The sequence below is a fragment of the Notolepis coatsorum genome (assembly GCF_963971535.1).
Source record: "Notolepis coatsorum genome assembly, chromosome: 6".
Lineage (NCBI taxonomy): Eukaryota > Metazoa > Chordata > Actinopteri > Aulopiformes > Paralepididae > Notolepis > Notolepis coatsorum.
In genome coordinates, this window is record NC_140170.1 from 158,654,333 (window position 1) to 158,680,070 (window position 25,738).

A 25,738-nucleotide genomic window follows, 5' to 3' on the forward strand; every position below is an offset into this window, starting at 1 on the left:
ACTCACTTAAACAAACAACACACTGCAGCACCCACTCTCCACACTTTAGATCACACAAACACACTTTATATTTATTGATAAAGGATTTGCACTACAACTCGTACACCTACTGTAAATTGTACCTAAATTGCACCTCATCCTATTTCTGCCTTGCACTATATAGTATTGTATATTAGTACACTACACAGTATTGTATATTATATGGTAACTCAGTTACGTCTATTCTGCATCGAACATTGTACATATGTCTATACTGAACACTGTGACCTCATTTTCTACTTCTAAATTACATGCTATACTATGTTATTTGATACTATCTTGTCTAGCACAGTCTCTGGAGCGTAACAGTAAGAAGCATTTTGTATGAAAGTATTCTGTACTTCTGTATGACAACTATTAAAGAAACTTGAAAACTTGCATGGCAGCACATAGTCATATCCCGTTCCCAGCGTGGCAGCCAATGAGTTAAAGAAGACGTGTCCGGCCCATGGGGATATTAACGTGTGTTGTCGGGCCTGATTTGATTTATGTTCTTTCCATCGTCATGCTAACCTTACTCCCGTTGTCTCCACCCGTTCCATGATTTTTGACGTCTTGTGTTTTCCCCGCGTGCGTCCCCTCGTTTCTCAGTGGAAAACGTACCCTGTCTCTCTCTCTGTTATCCCCAAAGCTTCAGCCCACTGCTTCCCACGGTCACGGATACCCCCCGCTAGGCTCAAGACACACACAGACACACCGCACTGGAGTGTGTTATATTTTTTGCAACGTATTATTAAACGCCCTTTGGGGTTGAACTTTCCTCTGGCTCCCGTGTTGTCCATTTGAGCCTACCTGTAAACCGGTTCCTAACATCATCAACATTAATGTTTTTTTCCCAGGAAATAACAAACTCTAAAATACCATTAAGAATACCTACAAAATGTTTTGTCATTGTTGGGACAGATACTGGTGTATAAGTGACAATCAGTGCAAGACATAATATGTGATCAAATAGAAATGTAATGAATATCACATATTATGTGATAAAAGAACATAAACATCTATCAGAACAATGACACAAGAACAGAAACACAGGACTGAAATACACACTATCAGAACAATGACACAAGAACAGAAACACAGGACTGAAATACACAGAGAGTAACAACAAACAAGACACACCTGTGGCACTCCCATCACCATGCATGGCGGTGTGAGTGGCGAGCGGGCTGTTTGTGTTTTCCTTCGGTCATGACATGCTTTAACAGGGGGTGTGTCTTGGATGGGGATGTGGTGGGGATTGATGTGTGGGGTGTTTGGGGGATTGGCTGTTTCCGGGGGGGTTCACATGCTTTCGAGCAACACTGTACTTATTGTACTTATTTTACAAGTACAGTGTTGCTAACATGCTTTCGAGCAACACTGTACTTATGTTATGCCTATTTGTATGTCTGCACTTTCTACATTGCACTACTTTTATTGTCTTTTATACCTATTCTTATGTCTGCACTTTATGCATTGCTTTTATTCTGTCAACTGTATGCTAATGTTATGTCTATATTCATTTGATGCTATTTGCTGTGAAGCACTTTGAGCTGCAATAATGTATGAAAGGTGCTATATAAATAAAGTTATTATTACAAATGGAGACACCTGGGAGGGAAACAGACTAACAAAGAACTACAGGAAACTGAAACAAGGAACTACAACTATGGAAAACAAGACAGGAAACGTATAATATAACGTATAATAACATATAATATAACTGATAGGGCATACAGACCCTTGAAACAAGAACACTACAAATACTGAACAGAGAACATAATACAAGAAGGCTGGACCAAGACAAGAGAAACATAATACATGAAAATACTAAACTAAACAGGGGAACATGATTGGGAGAGAGAGAGAGAGAGAGAGAGAGAGAGAGAGAGAGAGAGAGAGAGAGAGAGAGAGAGAGAGAGAGAGAGAGAGAGAGAGAGAGAGAGTAAGAATGAGTGTGAGAATCCATGGCAGAGGAGGGGGAACAGAGTGAGAAGCCCAAGGCCTGTGAGACAAAACAGTCTATTGCCAGGCAGGGAGGGCAGATTGTTACATATTTACAACATTATCTTCAGGAGTCAACAGATATTTGTAGATATTACCATGCGTTAACATTGACTTGTTGTACTGTACATCTGTTTCATTGTTGGAAATATACTGTGGATGGCAGATAATGGCACATACTGTCATACTGTCTTTATTAATCTTTTTGTCATACTGTCTCTATATAATACAACTCTGTACATACATCTGATTAGCACTACACTCAGTAGTACTAATTTGTATAGTTTGTACCCCGTTTTAACCACCTGTACATTGTATATTGCTGTTGCACTTTACCGCTACATTTGCATTCTGGTTGGATGCCAAGCTTAATTTCGTTGTACTGTACTTGTGCTGTATGATGACAATACATTTGAATCTAATCTAATCTATTCACAAACTAGTGTCTCAACCAGGTGCACCGATAACAGTATTGGCCCAATACCAGGTTAAAATAATCATGCAGTACTGATGAAGGCAATAGATACCAAGAACTGAGTAATGGTATTTGATGATAAAGAAATGATGTGTATCTGTCAGTTATATATTAAATAAAAAAAATTAACTGGAGGTTAAATAAAACTGTCTGTATAAAGAATGTTTCCCCACACAATTTCTAACAGAACATAATAGCAGTACTAATTTCGGTAGTCTACTCTAATAATCTACCCAACCTGTCCACTAACATTTGTGGACCATACCATCTTTAATATTGACTGTTACTGAAAAACGAAAGTAATTTTCTGCCAATTCACCGCTGCCATAGGCTTCCATTGTATCTAAAAATGTGTCTTAAACATCATATAAACCCATGAAAGTCAACACATCTTTTCAGGGGGGAAAAACCCAAAATGTTTCAGGAAAATAAATGCACCTCGGATGTTAGCCTGACATTTTAGTCAGATGTGGTGACACTTCATTCGGTTTATGTGGCGTTTAAGATGCATTTTCTGATACACCGGAAGCCAATGGCAGTGGTGAAAGTATTATGGAAAAATAACCTTTTTTGTGTGTATCAAGGCAAGAATGACTTGGAACCTGCATGTCAGAAATACTGGTATGGCCCTGTACGTGGATTCTCCCTTTAACCCGTTCAATTATGGTTGACAGGTTGCAGAGGGTGGGTAGGAATTAAACAATTAGGCTTAAAATTACTTTATTTATTATTTATTATTATTCAGGATAAATAAATGCTAAAGTATTTGCAGTGCCTGGATAAGATCAAAACGAAAGTTAGGCACACAATAGGCTCTCGAATAACCAAAATCGACACACATTTGTTTATTTCCAGCGGTCACCCGAGTGGTTCCAAAACCTCCAGCTCGACAATGCGAGGCCCTGTCATCACCAGCCTGGAGACCGTGCGGTGGTCCAGGGGGAGGACATTCCGTCCGTTCACCTGGCACACAAACTGACAAGCCTGAGGCCAGAGAGATGGGTCTCAGAAATCAAAATCACAAGCCCCTCTATGAATGAGTGAATGAATGAATGCATGAAAACTTTATTTAACAGATTGCAGAATGGGTACAATACAGTACGGCTCAATACACACAATTGTTAAGGGGATGCAGACCAGAGAAAGACGTTTGTCTTGTTTACATCAGGGTCCCCCATTTTCAATTCATAGTGACATTTATGACATACACAACATACATGACATCATGACATTTATGGCATAGGGACATACATGACATACAGGTATATAGTACTGTTACATTTGTGACATATACGATATGCAAATATACAGTACTGTTACCCATAGATCCTAACAGAGAATATATACATATGATGGGGAGGAGACTGTATAGGGCTTATACTTAGAGTGCCTAGAGTTTGTACTGAACTTGATCCAGTGATTGGCTTACACGTAGAGCCTAGAGTTTGTACTGAACTTGGTAGATCTGTTTTGGCTTCTCTGCCTCTACCACATGGAATACCCTGCAGGACACTCTGGACACGCTAGTCTAGTGTCTATGGGTCTGTTTAGAACCTTGATGACCAATCAGGTCACCACAATATGTAATTGTTTTTAAATTATTACCTTTTTTTCTTTTTATGAAAAAAGTACATGTATTATTATTAAACTTTTTTTTTTAAATATGCTCTTAATTGTTCTGATTGTCTGATGTTTCTGAATTTATTAACGCACTATGACACTTGTGAATGTAACATCCCAACGACACTGTAAGTAACTGTAAACTAATGTACTGACACTAATGTAATGACACCGTAAACTAATGTAATTCGTTTAACTACTCAGTGTATTTATCGAGTATAAATAAAAATGGAAGAACATATATTTTATATATACATACATACATGTATATATGCAGCCTACATCAGTGTTGTGGCATGTTTTACAGAATGATTTGGGCCATGGAGGGAAGTGTACTGGGTGTTCAATATTAATCTCGTTCAAGATACCTTGACTCCAGCCGCGGCGGCAGGACTCCCCGGGTCGACGGCCTGGATGTAACAGGGAGCAACGCCTCTGACCACGAAGCCCCAGCCCAGTGCGTCCCCCATCACCTGGGATATACAGCATGACATTGACACAGGGTAGCGTGAGCACACATCTGATAAACCGCTATTCCACACCCCATGGAGACTTAAAGGGAAAACACATTAGATTAGATTAGAATAGATTATATTATTTATTTTACATTATATTAGATTCGATTAAAATCTATTGTCATTATACAGCACAAGTACAGTACAACGAACTGTATCCAACCAGAATGCAAATGTAGCAGTAAACAATGTAGACAGGTGATTAAAGTGGGTACAAAATATACAAATTAGTACTACTGATTGTAGTGCTAATCAGATGTATGTACAGAGTTGTAGTATTCATATGTACAGTGATAAAGGTGTAAAGACAGTATGGTAGTCATACTGGCCAGCAGCGTAACTAGTGAGAGTAGGATATGTACAGATATAGATATAGTATATCTACAGATATGTAAAAGGAGTACAGTATGTGCAGGTAAGTACAGACAGGTGTGGATATATATATATGCATATATATGCAACGTGCAAATAAATATATATATGTATACAGCATTTGTACATGCTATCAAGAATCTGTAGGTCCTATGGTCTTGGATTGTTCAGTCTTAATTTGTTGCTTGCTTTGGAAGATATTTGGCATGTGGGTCATTAAAAGACAACTTACTGTCAGTACTTTTTTGATGAAGGGTGCACCAGGTGAGAGCAGCTCTTCACAGGTAAAGAGTCTTGTTAGCACTGCCAAACCAAATATTAAATGTTTATCAAGTGTATTCCATGGTCTGGAAAGACAACCAACACCTGGTTTAATCTGTAATATCCCAAAATTATACACTTCACACAGATATACTGACACTTTCTTCTCAATACTCACCTGATTTTGGATTACATCTCACCAGTGGTGCTGAAGACAGTGGAAATAGGACGCATAATCCTGCTGAAAGATGCTGGAGGGAACTCAAGCTGCCCCGGCGCTGGCTGGCTGCCGCTCTGCCAGATTGCACTGTGGCAGAGGTAACATAAGAAAACATTTAATTTCTTCCTATTTTAGAAAATATTCACAATAAAAGTCATATCCAGTAACAACGGATGACCTAAAACATTAGTAATTCAATTAATTAATTGAATTGAATTAATTAAATGACTAGGCCATTAATTCTCGACCATTCCCTGATAGAAATGACCAGAATTAGTATTAGAATACAGAATTCCACTTCACATATTAGGCCTATATTATAGTTCATCCAATATATGAACTACAATCGCAGTTATAAAAAAAATATATTTCACATTGATTGAATTGAAAGTGAATGGACCCCTGCCCCGCCCCCACCTCTGGTACACAGAGAGTTTGTCACTTACCAGACTGGAATCCACTCCTGGCCTCATGGGGAGGGGCCCTCCGCAGGACAAAAGGACTGTCAGTACGGTTGTCCTCTGGCGTCTGGACCAGGATCACCTCCCCCTCGTCTCCCTCGCTTTCATTTAGCAGTTCAGACAGACGGCGCCGGCGGCGAAAGTTGATGCAGAACTGATACAGTAAACCACTGTCAAAGAAGTTGTGTTTCTTTGACACTGATGGGAGGAGAGTGTAGACAGTACAGTGAGACAGACAGAATAAGAAGAATAAGAATAAGAATAAGAATAAGAATAAGAATAAGAATAAGAAGAAGAAGAAGAAGAAGAAGAAGAAGAAGAAGAAGAAGAAGAAGAAGAAGAAGAAGAAGAAGAAGAAGAAGAAGAAGAAGAAGAAGAAGAAGAAGAAGTAGAAGAAGAAGAAGAAGAAGAAGAAGAAGAAGAAGAAGAAGAAGAAGAAGAAGAAGAAGAAGAAGAAGAAGAAGAAGAAGCATATGAAGAAGAAGAAGAAGAAGAAGAAGAATGATATTAATATCAATAATACACTTTATTTGTGTAGCACCTTTCATACAATAATTGCAGCTCAAAGTGCTTCACAACAGTATAAAAGACAGGCATAAAATGAGCACCAAATTGGCAGATCAAGAGCAATGCATAAAGTGCAGACATCGATTTAGGCATAAAATCAGCATAAAACTAACATAAAATAGACAGCAGCAATATAGACAATGTCAAGATAAGGCATAGAACATTAAATCACATAATTCTTCATATTAGGGTCTAACATCTTAACACTTTGAGTGCCAACGACGAGATTTCTCGTTAGTTCATGCCAACCGTTCAGTGCCAACGACGAGAGATATCGTTTTTTTTTATTTATTATCGATTTCCATTCATTCATTTTTCATCAATCTAGCCTCACGTTACCAGTGGGGATCTGTCTGAACTCGAACAGGGAAAATACTGCCCCCTATCGTCTCTCCGGATGGTACTGCACCCCTTTAGATTGGATTGAATGAAACGCATGGAGAAAAAAAAGTCCTGCTTCCACATTTTACTTGTCAGACAAGTAACCGGAGACGATCGAAGTCATCGCCCTCAGAACAGCGGAAAATGTGTGTTTCCAGTACCCAGCGTTGGATCAATAAACGCAATCGATATTTGGAATGGCGATCAGGAATTGGAATAATCATTTTGGAGAACATCTGATCTCAGGTAAGGAATCTATTTGACCAGTCTTGGGATAATCAGAGCTATTTTCACCTATATATCAGCGTGTGCCATAGTATGTGTGTGTCTGTGTGTGTGTGCGATCAGGAAATAAGAGAATCGATTTTTCAGCCCACTTCTATAGCGTGCATAAGTACACATATACTATCGATAATCTAGTGTTTATTTATGGGCGGCTAGGTGGTATAGTGGGCAAGGCGCTCGCCACCAATGCAGGAGACGCTGGGTTCGAGCCCAGCTCTCCGCATTGCTATCAGCTTGGCTGGTCGTTCATACTAACACAATTGGCAGTGTTAGGGGTGGGAAAGCTGATGGGTGGGGATCGGACGTTGTGGACAGCGACTCCTACAGGTCGGTTGGTGTGCCTGCGCAGCAGAATCAGGAAGCGACGGGGGCGGCGTGTCCCTCCCACGCAGACCCCCGCCGCTGAGAGATCGCGCTGTGCAGGTGAAAAGATGCGACGGCTGCTTCCTCGAGTACCGGAGGGGACACGTGATGTAAGGCTTCGGCCACATTGCAGCCGGCTTATGGGTGGCATGGCCTAACAGCGTTCGAGACAGGTGAAGGAAACGGGTGTTTTTGGGTGTTTTTCAATGTATGTGATGTATAGATTGGGGGAGATGAGAGCATCTAAAGGGGGCCGGGTCAGGGAGGTCGAAATGTGCAGGCTGACGGTGGTGGAAGAGGTGGTTCAGAGCGAGCAGGGTGATTGTGAGCACCACACTGAGCAGGGCCGAATGTTGACATTCCGATCTGGAACACATTGATAACAGCATGCACAGGGCACAGACAGCAGAGCGGAGAGAGGTTCGATCATTAATGGAACAGTAATGAAACGTTTAGAACATAGGTGTCAAACTCACGGCCCGCGGGCCAAATCCGGCCCGCCACGTCATTTGATGTGGCCCCCCAAGAGCTCAGGTAAAAAAAAATTTTTTTTACATTAATATTGGGTTAAAAAATAGCAGTGTTAAAATAATTGTGGGTTAATGCGTTAATAAAGCTTTAACTTTGACAGCCTTAGTTATTACACATTCTTACACATACATGTATGTTGAACATCTGAGGTAACAAAGGAAAAAAGTCAAAAGCACTTACTCCTCAGACATTCTTTGACAATTTTACAGCCCAAAATACAAAAAAGATCCAGGCGGAATAGGTAACAAAGGGTTGAAGAAATATTGTCTGAACTGTCAGATGCAAACTGGTTGTGTGACATAACCAAGCATCTCGCTCAATTGAATAAGAAGCTGTAGGGACGCAAACAAGTCCCACCCAAAACTTGACCAATATAGTTGTGAACTGAGACAACCCTTATTTTGTTATTTTTGAGTACAGTTACAGTTGTGTGTTCATGCAGACACATAATAGCAATTTCATTACGAATTGAAAATGGGGGACCCTGATGTAAACAAGTCGAAAGTCTTTCTCTGGTCTGCATCCCCTTAACAATTGTGTGTATTGAGCTGTACTGTACTGTACCCATTCTGCAATCTGTTAATTAAAGTTAATTAAACTATCTTCCATTAGTTGGATGTATGGCCTCTGCAAGGTTGTGTGCAGCCATTTGTTTTTGTAACATCTGCTACATCTGTCCCACGTGTTCTTTGCAGCTCACAGTTGTTAGTTCTGCCCCTCTTGACTGTGACAAAAAGGTTTTGAACAAACTTAATATCATAGCTTGTATTTGATGATATTCTTCTTTGTTATTTACTTGAATGGTTTGATCATTGATTGGTGGAGTAATATGGGGTTCTGATAAACTAAAATTATTTGTTAAAATAACATAAGCTAACATATATTTTTACATTTATGCAAATGAATATGCAATATGTATAACTTGAATAAGTAATAAATACAGAAACACCATGTTTAACAATATGTAAATGTATAGCTACATTTATTTTACATTACGGTCTTTGGCCCTTTGAGGGCAACCATAATGCTGATGTGGCCCTCTGTGAAAATGAGTTTGACACCCCTGGTTTAGAATGTGTGTGAAAGGTTATTAGCAGTTGTCATGACAGCGCGTCGCATGACAACCAGAAGGGGGGTGGGCCATCGTTGCTATGACGAAGATCTATAAATCGAACGTTAGGTTATGACTATAACCAAGTTCTGTTAGTTAGGGGCGATGCTTGGCATCACTACTGCACTATCTCGCGTACGTGCACGCGTACTGAATAAACCACAAATGTACCTCTAATACCAGTATTAGTCTGACCACACCCCTCATCAGCTTACCTTCATAAGCAGGTGTGTGGTCACCTGCTCTCCTCCTTCCCAAGCTTTCACCACAAGGTGAGGACAAGGGCTGCAGCGGCCGTCTGATGCCAAGCATCGCCCCTAACTAACAGAACTTGGTTATAGTCATAACCTAACGTTCTGTATCGTTAGTGGCTTAGCTTGGCATCACTACTGCACAAGGGAGGCCAAGCGGAGCCACTTGGCTGACAAATACACCCCGCTGACAGCCCCCCAAAACCATCAGAACAGGGAGGGCCGAGCCCCCCCGACCCCCCCTAATGGAGGGTAGCCCCCCTATTAGGGACGTCACGGGAGGGCGACGGACCCGACCGTGCGAAGAGGCACTCAAGCAACTCAACGCACAGGGTGAGCAGACCGTGGCTTGACCCCACGACTACACACACGCACAACCCGCATGCCACCCGGGAACGAACGGAGGAACAACCTCGTTACTGCCCCCAGAATCACGGGGTCAAGGGCAAACCCAACCCCGTGGCAAGGCCGTAGCAGCGGAGCACGAAGGAAGACCCAGACCCACCAAAAGGACTGGACTCCCTAGAATGGGGGCCCGGAGAAGTCCATGATGCCAGCATCAAGACCCCACCAGGTGGGCACGTAGTGCCCCGCCCCCCACATCGCCAGCGTATTCGGACAAAGGCCCCTCAGTTACTGCACCTGGTATTCCCAGGCGGAACCAACCAGGCCAGAACCTGCCCAGCTTCCGAGATCGGACGAGATCGGGCGTGTTCAGGTCGGTATGGCCGTAAGCCGAGCGGGCCCCGTCCCCCCAATAGTACACCGCCCGGCACACTGACCCTGCAGAACAGGCAGTCAGCATGGCCGTAAGCACACAAAAAAAGGGTTAACCAACGGAAGCAGGCAGCGCACCGGGGAAAAACCAGGCAACAGGCTGTTAACCCTAGCCTGGAGACTGCGGACGAGACAGGCGCCAGAGGGGACAGCTGAACACAGCCGCCCCGGCGGAAGGAGCGTAAGCTGGCGGTGTTGCATGACCAAGCCTCCATTTAACAACCCCCACCCAGAGGGGTCGAGGCAGAGAAGGCTGACACGATTGGCAGACGTCATGAACGTGCAGGGGCACCCTCAAACGGTGAACCCGGGAGTTGACACTGCTCCAACACACCAGGGAATCAACCACCTCGGTGTTACCCAATGCGGTGGTTGTTCCTATAACCCCTCAAGAAAAAACTCCAAAACACACCTGCGGGTATACACCGGCTATACCGCAGTACAAGTGTTTCAGTTTCCAAAAAGGGTTAACCCAGGCCTACGGGTCGCAAACATCACTTCGGACCGGGCCTGGCGGTATGGGAAGCACAGGGTCACCAGAGGAGGTCAAAAAACCACCCCCACAGGCCCCTCTTCGCCATGCGTGAGAGAGGAGCGAAAAATAATGGAGAACCAGCCCCTAAGCACACCGTACCTGGTATTCCCCGGCGGTCTCCCAACCAAGTACTAACCAGGACCAACCTGTGTAGCGGCCGAGATCCGACGAGATCGAGCGCGTACAGAATGGCATGGCTGTAAGCCATGACGACAGTGCTGAGTAAAAACATACCCAACCAGGGTCTCCATAGCGCTTAACCCTGTGACACCCAGACCGACCTGGCATTTTTCCCCCTGAAAAAAGCCCAAGTCCCTCAGGGTACCAGAACAGCAGATCTGCATCCCCGGCGGACAACGGGTTCAACTGATCTGGACCAGCGTGACCAGAACCAGTCCCGTGCCCTAACCACGCCAACATGCCTACCCCAGGAGAAGGGCAGATATGCGTGTTGATCTTAACATGAAAAGAAGGCGCCACCCAGACGTTCGGACGAACCGCGCCTGGTGGCCCACCCCAAGGGCGTGAGACCCCACTACACATGTTCAGATCCATCCCGTCATCATCCCCCAGACATGAACGAGAATCCGTCGACAACCCACCCAGGTCATGGGATGTGGTCGTCGGAAGAGGAAAAACCCCCATCTCAGTTGCTTTATAAAAACGCTGTTTCAACCACAAGCAACCAAGGCGTGCCAGTCAATCGCCTGTTTACAGCGAGCTAGCACTATACGTGCGTCGGGACACACCCCCATCAATGAACAGGCTATTTAGACCTGTCATTGAATCCCCAAGGCGCCCAGGGGAACGACAAGAGGGGTGTGACACTCCCTAACTCCAACACTTCTGGAATAGAAAGAAGGAAGCATCAACAGTATGTATCCCAGTCTACACAGCCGGGGTAAAAAATTTTCACATTTTTACATCCCACCACCCTCCCATAGGAAGGAGACGGGGATCCCCAGAGAGACTTCCCACGCGAGCTGTACAGATTGAAAAGAATATATTGCACCTTGAGCCATGTAAAAAACTGGTTTTAGGGCCTCCGGGGAAGAGGCACCGAACCCATACACACTCAATAAACGAATTGAATCGAATATACATACAATAGAAAAGGACCCTTCTAGAGGGTCCACTCACTTTGACAATCTGAGGAGGAAGGCTCTGTACTCTGATGGAGGCTTCCTCACATGGAAGAAGGAGTCCGAACTCACAGAAGGCCTGAATAGGCGCTTGGTGAGGAGGAGCCCTGACCACCCCCCCTGAAAACAGATCCATCACATGGACCTGAACAGCACACGGAAGTCCTACCAACAGAGACGCGCACGGTGACGTACTCTATGACATAACACTCACCCAGACAGGCCGCCGTTCTGAACCTCTCCTCCCTTTTTAAGAGAAAAGAGAAAACAAGATGTCCGCACCGCTTCACAACGGTGACATTACCACATCCGACGGATCAGCACAGTACCAACTGGCCTGTGTAGCTGACATTGAACATGAATCTGCCGCTATCGCACATTACATGCACATATCCCCTCGTGAAGGAATACTCTCATTTGGATATGAAAGATGGGGCCTTAACACGGTGACAGAGAGAATCCACTCGTCCAGAACACACAGGGATCACCAGTGTCAATGGTCGCGGCCCACTAGTTAAAACTATAATGGTCTTCAGACCAAGGTCTTCTGTCGCCTAGGTGGCTAAACAAAGGACCCTAGCCTGGGGCCGGTTTCCATAAACTTTGTCAAGTAGCCCCCATAGCACTAACAGACAAGTGGAGCCCGCCAGCAAACACTACTCACCCAACCTGGAACGCACCGCTTCTCACAACAGCGGCATGTCCGACAGTTCAGCTGTGGCCTGACAGGTTTCACCCCAACAAACACAGCAAGGAACTGCAGTTGAGAAGCATGCAGCGGCGTGCTCCCCATACGAAAACCGGTGGAGGGTTTTTAGAATGATCATCATCTTCCAGACACTCCAGTACGAAGACAATATCGCCGTATTTTCTCGAAAATAGTGAGAGAGAAAATAAAGATATGAAGTCAACGTATCCTTGTTTCCCAAAGCTGTTCCTAATCCAATTTCTTCCATCATGGTGTCAAGTGTGGGGATCTACCGAGGCACTTCTTCCTTGTGGTGAAAGCGAGAAGGAGGAGAGCAGGTGACCACACACCTGCTTATGAAGGTAAGCTGATGAGGGGTGTGGTCAGACTAATACTGGTATTAGAGGTACATTTGTGGTTTATTCAGTACGCGTGCACGTACGCGAGATAGTGCAGTAGTGATGCCAAGCTAAGCCACTAACGATACAGAACAGTGGTTCCGGGTAGGGGCAGACTACAATCTGACTGAGACTAAGAGGGAAGAAACCATAGCATTGAAAATGAAAATACAATCTGATAACATCTGGGCTGAGGCTTCTGTTTATATCAATAAACAACGCTCTTTCAAAGGTATGCTGTCAAAGTGTCGAATTCTTACGAAGGTGGAGAATTATTATGGTGGCGGATCGCACTAACGGGGAGAGATAAGGATTGTACAGCCAGTATATGAGACGTTGGGATCATTAAAAGTACACAACGCAGAGGGAGTGATGGAGAGGTGATAACACAAGAAGACGTGATACTGGCAGATTGATCAGAATCTAACACAGGGGAGGGTAGGGAGAAAAATTGAAAATGGGAGAAAAAAGTAGATACAAAAAAAGATAATCTAGTGTTTATTTGAAAACGATTAATAAATAGGCCGAAAAATGACAACGTGTTTTGTGTATTCCAGTGTATTCCAGTAAAGGGCGTTTATCACAGAATCTTTATTTTCTTCAGGAACTTTCATAAAACGAGCGTTTTTCAAAATGGTATGAAACGGAAATGAACCGATTAGAAAACTATCCGTTTCTACAATGTTGACTGCAGTCATTGATAAGCGACGGCCATATTATACATAGCCATAATTTAAGATATAGTTTATGCGTTCGCAAATATGAGAGCTCTATCATTGAAGTGGGTGTTGGCACGCAACGGGGTTCCGGGGCACCGGACCCTTGGCACTCAAAGTGTTAATAGGCCTCTTTGTGTATGGTTTGATTGGCACATAAGATAGATATATAAAATCGTGAAATTGGCAGCTACACATAAAATAGACATACAGTATCAATCCAGTGTTTTAGATGTTTAGTGTCAGAGCCATAGGTCTTTCTCATATACTCCGCCTCTGATATATTCCTGCTGCATATCTACAGATGGGGTCTTGCTTTCACTTGTTTCCATAGTTAGAGAGTAGTTTAAAGCGGACAGTTCTGAATTACGTTACAAAACTGTTCTGAATTACTTTACAGAACACAGCAATAAGTACATCTATTCATTTTAAGGCACAATAAAAAATAAGAACGCCCAGAGCAGTACTATGCTCTTAATACTTTGAATTTAAAATAATAACAATAATAGGGGTACATATTCACATCAATGGGAAGATTTGCTTTAGAAAGGAGCTGTTTATTTGGTTAGGTAGCAAAATCACAGTTGGCCATTGCTGTCAGAATAAGGAAAGTGTTACCAGGCAACAGATGCTGGGGTCCACAAAAAACTTACATTGTGACCATGCAACATAATACTTACATAACATGACATTACAAGTAAACAGGACAAAGAACTAGTACACACACACACACACACACACACACACACACACACACACACACACACACACACACACACACACACACACACACACACACACACATACTACTTATCATAACATGAAATTACAAGTAAACAGGACAAAGGACTAGTACACACACAGACATAATACTTACGTCATAATATGAAATTACACGTAAACAGGACAAAGGACTAGTACACACACACACACACACACACACACACACACACACACACACACACACACACAGACATAATACTTACGTCATAACATATAATGTTACAAGTAATCAGGACAAAGGACTAGAGACTTGGACTAGTACACACACATAGACATAATACGTACATCATAACATAACATTACAAGTAAACAGGCTAAAGGATCTGGGCCCTATTCCCCGTACCTGGCTAACTGAGTTAGCCGGACAATTTTCAGCATAGCTTGACTTAAGCCAGACATTTCCGTTCCCCGACGTCGGATTTTCTAAGTCGCTATTGTAACAGATCAGAACGTTTGAACCTGCTCAGGAGCAGGGTTTAGTTCAGTTAGCTAGATAACCTGCATGGCCACACCCTCGCAAAGAAATGCAGCTCGCTTCCTGAAATATTTCTCACAGTCTACTTAAGCATTACATCACACGCAGGAGTGGTTTGTGAAAAATAACCCCCCTAGGCATGGTTTATTTTTCACAAACCACGACTACAAGTGGTGTAATGCTTTTATACAACTGGCACATTCATCCAACCTTATTGCTATACAATAAACACACATTAATCGAAGATTTATTGAAAAAACCATCCGCCAGAAAAAGTAGTTCCCACAACAACAAAAAAGAGAAGTTGCCTCCATGTGGAAGCAGCTCGGAAGTGCATCCAACTGTTCTTAGTAGGACATCCAACCAACTAACACATCCAACTGTCTTTCAACTAAGACATCCAACCAACTAACACATCCAACTGTCTTTCAACTAAGACATCCAACCAACTAACACATCCAACTGTCTTTCAACTAAGACATCCAACCAACTAACACATCCAACTGTCTTTCACCTAGACATCCAACCAACTAACACATCCAACTTTTCTTTAGTTTTTAACCTACTTTCTATAGAACTTCATTCTTAGATGCTTCTATAGAAAGTAGGTAAAACAAATTTAAAAAAGTTTTCTTTGCCCTATAGGGAATTTTTTTCTTTTTCTTTTTAAACTTACTTTCTATAGAAGCAGCTGGGAGGTGCGCTGTTTTAAGTGAGCGTGGGTTATTGAATTGATTGATTGCTAATTTTATTACTGTCCGCCTTGTTTCCAACTGGTTAAGTTTAGGCCCTCTTTCGAAGTTGGTTAAGGTTAGAGTTTGGAACCAGGGCTGGTGGTCTATCGCCCTGCTCTAAAGACAAACTCTAACCTTAACCAACTTCGAAAGAGGGCCTAAACGTAACCAGTTGGAAACCAGGCGAACAGTAATTAAATTAGCAATCAATCAATCAATCAATCAATCAATCAATTCAATAGGCCATGCTCACTTAAAACAGCGCACCTCCCAGCTGCTTGAAAGTAGGTAAATTTTTTTTGCAAATGAATCAATCAATCAATCCGCGCAATTTTTATTTTGTTCCACAATGACTCATGACCCATCAATTACATCATCCAACATTGTTTAAGCAACTACGACATTCGCCGTAACAGAATCGTTTTCCATTTAGTCGTTATGACATATCCATTCAGTCCACCCTCACTTAAAACAGCGCACTTCCCAGTTGCTTCTATAGAAAAAAAATTTAAATGCAAATTAATCAATCAATCAATCCGCGCGATTTTAATTTTGTTCCACAATGACTCATGACCCATCAATTACATCATCCAACATTGTTTAAAGAACTAAGACATTCGCCGTGACAGAATCGGTTTATATTTAGTCGTTATGACGCTATCAACATATCCATTTGTTAAAGATTATTGTCCGCCATCTTGTTTTTTCCTAAAAAGCCGAACGGCGGAGTGATAGTAATTCGGTTGTGGGCGGGTCCTGGGACCAAGAGCGTGGAATTATGAAAAATACATACGTGTAAATTGACTGTTTCAGCCAATCAGAATCGAGAAATTTGCATGCCATTGTATAAATCCCATTATACCATTCTGAATTATGTTTTTGTGCTTCGTTTTCCTAGAGGGGGCTTTTGAAATGTAAAATAATAGACCTAAAATGCTGATACTAAATTTACTTTGTCCTAAATAATGCACGTCATAGTTATACAGATACGGCGCTCGCGACACACAGTTATTTTAATAACGAACTAAACTGATCATTGCAAATGTGAATCCCACGGGGATATTTCTAATGAATGAAACCTATCGGGCATTTGGCTCTGATTAGTTTAATATTCTTCGCTGTGTATTTGCTTAACGGAGCGCCCGGATTGTGTTTCATTCAAGCATATGAAGCGTCTATGCGCGGATTGTGGATATGAATTATGAGGAATCTGAATCTGTGGAGTGTTTAATTGTATCGCTGTCACTGTGACAGTGTCACACGTTAGTGATATTGTAACTGGGTTTAAAATATATGAGGAGATGCGCTGTTTGATGGATTTGATGACGTGACGTGACGTGACTTGATAAATTGAATGAGCCTTTGACGTTCTAAATTGATGTTGATACATAATGATGTTGTTGCAATGCATAAGTCCCAAGTATTTTATCCCATAATTGTAACTCACTTTTACAATCACATTTGAAAAGCATAAAAAACTTTCACACATTTCAATAGTGTCTACATCTGTTCAAATATCCCTTGTCAAAAGATGCTTAAAACATTTTAAATTGTGTGTTACTGTTTTCTTGTGTGATATGTCTGGGGAATGAATTCCATTCATGCATAGCTCGGTACATAACCAGAGTATGTGCAGATTGATTGACTATGATGACTTATTTAGGGGGTAAAGTTGTTGATGTGGAGAGTGTGTTTTTAATTTTTTTTGCTTTTACAGTGAATATTGAGCGCAGTAGTGTAGTCTAGGGGTACACTGGGTGCACTGAGTGTACTGCCTGCACATTTTGGAAAATTTGTGTACTATCCGCAATTTATTTTAATATTCTTGACTGCAGGGGAGACTTCAAATCTTGAATCCTGAATCCAGTTTGTGTTTCACTGCCAAGTTCACAATATTCTGTAATAGATGAATTCAGTTTGTGTCTTCACTGCCAAGTTCATAATATTCTGTAATAGATGAATTCAGTTTGTGTCTTCACTGCCAAGTTCACAATATTCTGTAATAGATGAATTCAGTTTGTGTCTTCACTGCGAAGTTCATAATATTCTGTAATAGATTAATCCAGTTTGTGTCGTCACTGCCAAGTTCATAATATTCTGTAATAGATTAATCCAGTTTGTGTCGTCACTGCCAAATTCATAATATTCTGTAATAGATTAATCCAGTTTGTGTCTTCTTCACTGCCAAATTCATAATATTCTGTAATAGATTAATCCAGTTTGTGTCTTCATGCACTGCCAAATTCATAATACTCTGTAATAGATGAGTGCTTGAATTGTGACAGAACGGCAGGAATGTTCACTGTTAATACTGCTGTTATAACCAATAAGCATAATCAGCATTCTAACAATACTTGCACTCTCAAATTATAATAATCTGAAAATTTAATAACAAATTCAATAAAAATTCAGTCCAAAGCATTTCAATCTCCCCAGCTGTAAAAACTGTAAATGTCTTTCATATACCCATTGATTGATTGATTGATTGATTGATTGATTGAAAACTTTATTAACAGATTGCAGAATGGGTACAGTACAGTACAGCTCAATACATACACACTGTACAACTGAACAAGCAAAACTGTACATTGGAATATTGACAAGACCATACTTGGTCATTTACTGTACATTTGGGGGGGTTGTGTTAGGACATTTACAGGGGCCAGTTTCGAATTGCAGTCTCCCGTAGGTGTTTTTTTAGAGTGTTTTTGAAAGTGGGTAGTGATTCACATTCCTTTACAGGGTAGGGTGTTCCACATTGATGTGGCATAATTGCTAAACGTGTTTAGTCCCTTGTTTGAGCCGAATCTGGGTTTAACATGATTTGTGGAGCTCCCTCTGGTGTTGTGATCGTGGTATTCACTGACCTTTGGGAAGTATTTTGACATGTACATGGGTACCTTGGTCGTGTAGTGTATCTTGTAGACCAGGCCCATTGCAAGTTGCTGTACTCTGTCGTCTACTCTAAGCCATCCTAGGTTGTCAAAGTGGGCAGGGGTGAGGTGGGTTCTAGGAGTAAGGTCAAGCAGTAGTCTGACCAGTTTGTTTTGAGATGTTTGTAATTTTGTTTTTAGCGCCTTTGAGGTGCTTTGGTACCATGAGGTGCAAGCATAGTCGTAGTACCCTTGAATGAGTGCTCCTGCCAGAGTCTTCAGGGTATTCTTGTTTACCAGTGAGGAGATCCGGTACAAGAATCGTGTTCGTTGGTTGACTTTTTTTATTACATTGGATACCATTTTGTCACAGGAGAGATTGCCTCTAGGATGGAACCCAGGTAGGTAATATCTTCTTTCCTTGTGACAATATTGTCACCCACTGTAACTGAGAAGCCGTCGGTCTTGCTGAGTTTGTTATTTGAACCGAAGAGAATGGACTCTGTTTTGCCCATGTGTAATGATAGTTTGTTATCAGCGAGCCATGTGCAGATTTTGCCTAGTTCTGAGCTGAGGGTTTTTTCAACCTGTAACTTGTTCTTGTCAGAGACCAGCAGGGCTGAGTCGTCCGCAAACAGGAACAAGTTGCAGTCACAAGCTGACGACGTGTCATTTGCATAAATTAGGAATAGTAGCGGACCTAGTATGCTTCCTTGTGGAACACCACAGCTCACTGTGAGGGGGGGGGGGGGTAGGGTACCGTTTACCTCCACCATCTGCTCTCTCCCCTCCAGGTAGGATTGCATCCAGCTCACTCATAGACTATCAAAACCAATTGCTTTTAGCTTGTCAATCAGAATGGTGTGATTGACAGTGTCGAAATCCTTTTGTAGGTCCAGCATGACCATGCCGCAGTATATTACTGAATGCCCTCAGTTATGTGTGGATGCATGTATTATTATATATCCATTTATTATTATTATTATTATTATTATTATTATTAGACACAAGGGATACATCTCCCTGGCTTTATGTCAGAAATAGTGCCGCCCTACCAGGCTTAGGCCACGCCCATAGTTGTGCTTGGGCCACGCCCCTCCCAACAATCAGGCAAAAAAAAACCTAGACTACACCACTGATTGAGAGCCACCTAATGCCGCACGATAGATGCCACGGAGGCTTGTAGCGGGGGTGAATCACGTGGCCCGGCTCACCGTGTTGAATGATGCCTTGCTCCTGCAGCGCGCGACACAGATCCAGACCCTGGCGCCTGCTCTCAGCCTCTCCGTTCTGGAGCAGCCAGTCAATCATCTGGCAACCAGGGAAGGAGCGCTGATATGCAACACCCTGCTCCTCTCTCAGCTGCAGAATGGAGTCCTTGGCTGCTATGAGGCTGTGGGACACAGACACACGCGCACGCACGCACGCACGCACGCACACACACACACACACACACACACACACACACACACACACACACACACACACACACACACACACACACACACACACACACACACACACACACACACACACACACACACACACACACACACACACACACACACACTAGTGTATTATCAGATATGGCTTTTGTCATATTATACAAATCACTTATACATGCAGTAGTAGTAGGAGGATATGATTAGACACAAGTACCTGCATCTATTTAGAGGACATTTCACACCATTGAGTAGAGTTTGAAATTGTGATCTGCTATCATTGCAACCTTTTTAACATATGCTGGCTCTTGGCAAGCATCGGATTATGTAATGTAGCCATCTGGGATGCAAATGTGTAACTTGCCCGCTTTAGCCTATGGCTAGTGTTTTCCAGTCCCAGTAAAAAAATAAAAATAAAAATAAACTCCCCACTAGCCAGTGAGTTTGAATGGAAGCGAATGAGCTTATTGTTATGATTTTATATGCTGTGTGATTTTATATGCCCTTTTTATTTCTTTTTATTTTTAGCTTATATCTTTATTTACACTCGGCATGACTGTAAATGCCTTTCGAGTTTCAATGAAGGTTTTAAAATTCAATTAAATGAGTTTGGTGTAGAAATGGCCAAATAGACCATCAGGTTCCATCCCAGGTAGCTACACCTCCACAAGCATCAATGGTATGCTTCAAGCTAGGTCAAGGATTCCCGCTAGGCCTGAAGAAAACAGCTCTCACTGCTCATACAGCCGCTGTCCTCGCATGAAGACCTTCACCTCTGTGTTGAAGGGGAATGTTCCGTCGTCTTTACGGAAGCGATACAGGAGCTTCGCATCCTTGAACGCAGGCCGCTTGTCACAGACTGAAGAGAGAGAAAAAGAGAGAGAGAGAGAGAGTGATACGATCCCAGTGAGAAATGATTATGACTCCTGATAGGGAGATGTGTTTTTGGTGGTGCAATGGTGGGGGGGGGGGGGGGGGGGGGGTGCTGCTGTTGAAACACTGTTGCCCAACTACTGTTTTTTTTTCTTTTCGCTTTGATTCAATAGGCCAAACAACTGCCTCTTTGCACTGTTGCGGTCAGGCAAGTGATACCAGAGTCTCATGGCCAGTACAGAGAGACTCAGAAGGAGCTTCTATCCCCAAGCCATCAGGATGCCCAATGTGGACTCGCTGTAACATTAACTCATCCGTTCTACATTCACTGCACACAACATCCACGTGCACACACTCACTTTAATAACTTTTTAATCATTACACCATATTTTATCTATTTATTATTACAAATTTGCGCTACCTCTTCTACCTAATTTTAGCATTTTGTACATTTTTGTTTTGTTTAAAGGGGAACTATTTTACTATTTCTTTCACTATTTGGGCACTTTTACACAATTCCTGTGAGTCTATGGAACACATCTGTAAGGTTTCTTTAAAAAAAAATCATTGTTTTGTATTATTATTTTTTTATTATTATTATCTTTTTTTCCCTCCTTTTTTTTCTTTTTTCGATTTTTCTCCCATCCCACTGTTCATCGTTATGCCAATTCCCAAACCACTTCCTGGTTGTTGCGCACTTTCCCCTACTGTTGGTCCGAGAGACCGGAGACTGTCACATGCTTTCCTCCGACGCATGTGCAGCCAGCCGGCAGGCCAGCCTGGCCACGCAGATTCTCACCGGGAGAGTGTAACGTGTGGAAGGTCGCACTACCTCTCTCCAGATCCTACCCTTGCTGAGCAGGCACCCCGACCGAACTGTAGGGGTCGCTGTCCACAACGCCCAGGACCCACCCACGGCTCCCCTCCCCCTAACTCAGCCAAACGAGTTAGTATAGCGATCAGCCCGAGCCAAGGCAATGCTGACTCTCCGGGAGTCGAGACCGCAGCCTCTATTGTTTTGTATTTCTAATCAAGTACTGTAGAGCAGCAGTTTCTTTTAGTGTATGAAGCACAATCTCAGGAGGGTCATACAGAACCAAGCATTTCACTGTAATGTACATGTACCTTATATGTGGCAAATAAAACAAAACTTGAAAACTTGACTGCAGAAATCTTTTCATCCTCAATTTGATTTTTTGCATCTTTGAAAAGCTATGAGGACAGTATCTGACAGCGTAATACGAGTCTCGTGTATTCTGAGGCTATGGACAGTATCTGACAGCGTAACATGAGTCTTACATGTATTCTGAGGCTATGAGAACAGTATCTGACAGCGTAACATGAGTCTTACATGTCTTCTGAGGCTATGACAATATTGTCACAAGGAAAGATGAAATTACCTACCTGGGTTCCATCCTAGAGGCTAATCTTTCCTGTGACAAAATGGCATCCAATGTAATAAAAAAAAGTCAACCAACGAACTCGATTCTTGTACCGGATCTCCTCTCTAGTAAACAAGAATACCCTGAAGACTCTGGCAGGAGCACTCATTCAAGGGTACTACGACTATGCTTGCACCTCATGGTACCAAAGCACCTCAAAGGCACTGAAAACCAAATTACAAACATCTCAAAACAAACTAGTCAGACTACTGCTTGACCTGACTCCTAGAACCCACCTCACCCCTACCCACTTTGACAACCTAGGATGGCTTAGAGTAGACGACAGAGTACAGCAACTTGCAATGGGCCTGGTCTACAAGATACACTACACGACCAAGGTACCCATGTACATGTCAAAATACTTCCCAAAGGTCAGTGAATACCACGATCACAACACCAGAGGGAGCTCCACAAATCATGTTAAACCCAGATTCGGCTCAAACAAGGGACTAAACACGTTTCGCAATTATGCCACATCAATGTGGAACGCCCTACCCAAAGCTGTAAAGGAATGTGAATCACTACCCACTTTCAAAAGCACTCTCAAAGAACACCTACGGGAGACTGCAATTCGAAACTGGCCCCTACAAATGTCCTAACCCAGTTGTACAGTAAATGACCAAGTATGGCTTTGTCAGTATTCCAATGTACAGTGTACAGTGTCCCCCCCCCCTACCCAACCCCCCCCCCCCCCCCCCCACCCACCTCCAATGTACAGTGTTGTAGTGCGACAGGTGTATTTATGTCCGTCTGTACTCCGTCTGCTTGGATGGCCTGCATGTATTTTTGTCTGTTTTTCCAATTGTTTCCTGTCTTTTTCTTTTCTTCTTTCTCTGGCTGATGTAACTATTGGTTGGGGGCGCAATATAAATAAATGTATCATATCATATCATCATATCATACAAATGTGTACTACTGAGTGTAGTACTAATCAGATGTATGTACAGAGTTGTAGTATAATATGTACAGTGATACAGGTATAAAGACAGTATGGTAGTAGTCATACTGGCCAGCAGCGTAACTAGTAAGAGTAGGATATGTATAGATATAGATCTAGTATCTACAGATATGTAAATACTTACTTTCCATGTTTAAGTCAAACTGTTTGAGTCTACTGTATATTCAGTGGTGGAAGTAGTACACATTTCCTTTACTTAAGTAAAAGTAGAAATACCCAGATAAATTAGTAATCTGGTCAAAGTAAAAGTCCTCCATTAAAATTCTACTTAAGTAAAACTAGAGAAGTATTTGCTATTGAATTTACTTACATATCTAAAGTAAAAGTATGTATTCTACATGATGTTTGTGTATTCCAGTGCTTGGGAGCATTCAAACCTCTAACCATTGACCTCTAAAGGTTATGTTAAAGTGGTATGCAGACCAGTTATGCTGCTCTGATTAAAGGTCATGTTAAAGTGGTATGTGGTCCAGTTATGCTGCTCTGATTAAAGGTTATGTTAAAGTGGTATGTGGTCCAGTTATGCTGCTCTGATTAAAGGTCATGTTAAAGTGGTATGTGGTCCAGTTATGCGGCTCTGATTAAAGGTTATGTTAAAGTGGTATGCAGTCAGTTATGCTGCTCTGATTAAAGGTCATGTTAAAGTGGTATGCGGTCCAGTTATGCTGCTCTGATTAAAGGTCATGTTAAAGTGGTATGTGGTCCAGTTATGCGGCTCTGATTAAAGGTCATGTTAAAGTGGTATGCGGTCCAGTTATGCTGCTCTGATTAAAGGTCATGTTAAAGTGGTATGTGGTCCAGTTATGCGGCTCTACGTCCTCTTGAAGTTGACAGGCTTCAAATGTGAAAGTATATCATCTTTTAATAATAACATTTTTGCCATGTTTTCTATGCAAAATATTTTTCTTCAAAGTAACTAGTAACTGATGGGTTCAGATAAATGTAGTGGAGTAAAAGTATAAAGTTCCCTAAAGTAAAAATACTCACGTAAAAAGTACAAGTACCTCAAAATTATACTTCAGTACAGTACTTGAGTAAAAAATACTTAGTTACTTTCCACCTGAAACAGGCCTTACCGTGGTGGACAATGTCGTGGTCCATGAGGTGTTGCATGAGACAGACAGCCGTGTCCCGGTCTGGAGCCTCTTTATGGCTGACGAGCCACTCCGTGAGCTCCTGGGCCACGAAGCAGTTTGGGTAAGTACGCAGGTGATAGCGTCTCTCCTTGACCAGCTTTCCATCGTGGAGCCTCAACCTTGAGGAGTGAGGTTAAAACCGGCAGTAAGCTGAGCTCTATATGAAGTCGGTGGTGTTGCAATCAAGACCATCCCCCAGTCAAAATCCAGATCCGAGATTTGTTCAGGTCTAGATCGAGTCAAAATCAAAACCGAAGGCGATCGAGGTCAACTTCATCTTGAGTTGTCTTAAAGACACGATCTATCAATATTGTATATTGATAATATGCTACTATATTGAAACTGGCAGCAGAAAACCTCAACAGTAGCAGGAGAAAATCCTGTTTGGCTTATTGATTATTGTACAAAAATTAAAAAAGCACTTAACCAAAAGAAAAGACAGAGGACATTTGTGAAATTAGATTAGATTAAATTAGATTAGATTTGATTCAAATGTATTGTCATTATACAGCACAAATACAGTACAACGAAAAGTTTGGCATCCAACCAGAGTGCAAATGTAACATAATATACAATGTGCAGGTGATTAAACTGGATATAAAATATACAAATGAGTATAACTGAGTGTAGTGCTAATCAGATGTATGTAGAGTTGTAGTATAATATGTGCAATGTCAGGTATAAAGACAGCATGGTAGTAGTCATACTGGCCAGCAGCATAACTAGTAAGAGTAGGATATGTATAGAATCGATATACATATAGTATCTACAGATATGTAAAAGGACTATGTGCAGTTAAGTACAGACAGGTATGGATAGATATATACGGTGAGAATAAATATATATATATGGTATATACAGCATTATTATACATGCTATCATACAGAGCTATGGGTTATATGCAGTTGTATATAGAAGTATACAGAGTGTATATACAGGTATATTCAAGACCTCTGCTGGTCCAAGAACAAGGCAGAGACAAATTAGGTCTGAGACAGAGACTGTGTATGGTCTCAAGATCTGTGCTGAGACCAAAGACTCAAGACCTGTAACACTGAAATCTCATTATTAAAACTTTTTGTTTTACTGTCTCAGATTATAAGCTTTTAGTAAAACTTGCAAAAACGTTGTAGACTTGCACAATGAGTAGATCATATAGTTGCTCGTCTCTCTCTCTCTCTCTCTCTCTCTCTCCATACCTGAGTTGCTCTCCAGCAATCATAACTTCGGCTTTATGTAGTCTGGCAATAGTCTTTCTCCTCATGCTACCCGTTTGCTCCATGGCTTCTCTCTCTGTCGCTGAACTGAAAAGATAACTTCCCTCTTTA

The 25,738-nt window shown here is 42.1% G+C and overlaps 1 protein-coding gene across 2 annotated transcripts; it reads right to left on the reverse strand.

Moving 5' to 3' along the window:
* Positions 1-1,719: 1,719 nt before the first annotated feature.
* LOC311230255 (DEP domain-containing mTOR-interacting protein) lies at positions 1,720-25,738 on the reverse strand. 2 transcript variants are annotated; one of them, XM_084316477.1, is made up of 9 exons: positions 25,610-25,738; positions 24,351-24,529; positions 20,775-20,860; positions 19,774-19,952; positions 5,935-6,147; positions 5,447-5,575; positions 5,240-5,310; positions 4,489-4,593; positions 1,720-3,484 (listed from the first exon to the last, which is right to left on the reverse strand). In XM_084316477.1, exons 2-9 carry the CDS (start codon positions 24,513-24,515, stop codon positions 3,359-3,361), a joined length of 1,074 nt encoding a protein of 357 aa, XP_084172603.1. In that variant the 5' UTR covers positions 24,516-24,529; positions 25,610-25,738; the 3' UTR covers positions 1,720-3,358. The 2 variants fall into 2 exon arrangements, with proteins under 2 accessions (XP_084172603.1, XP_084172602.1); XM_084316476.1 differs by having other exon boundaries at positions 20,737-20,860; positions 25,610-25,732.

Bases quoted from the DNA above. Each gene is read 5' to 3' on its own strand.
- LOC311230255 (XM_084316476.1), bottom strand. From the start codon at position 25,692: ATGGAGCAAACGGGTAGCATGAGGAGAAAGACTATTGCCAGACTACAT. The intron at 19,953-20,736 runs GTGAGAGCTGTT...TGTGTCCCACAG, and splicing joins GGACAGCGGCTGTATGAGCA to CCTCATAGCAGCCAAGGACT. The intron at 6,148-19,773 runs GTGAGCCGGGCC...TCCTCCCATCAG, and splicing joins GCAAGGCATCATTCAACACG to TGTCAAAGAAACACAACTTC.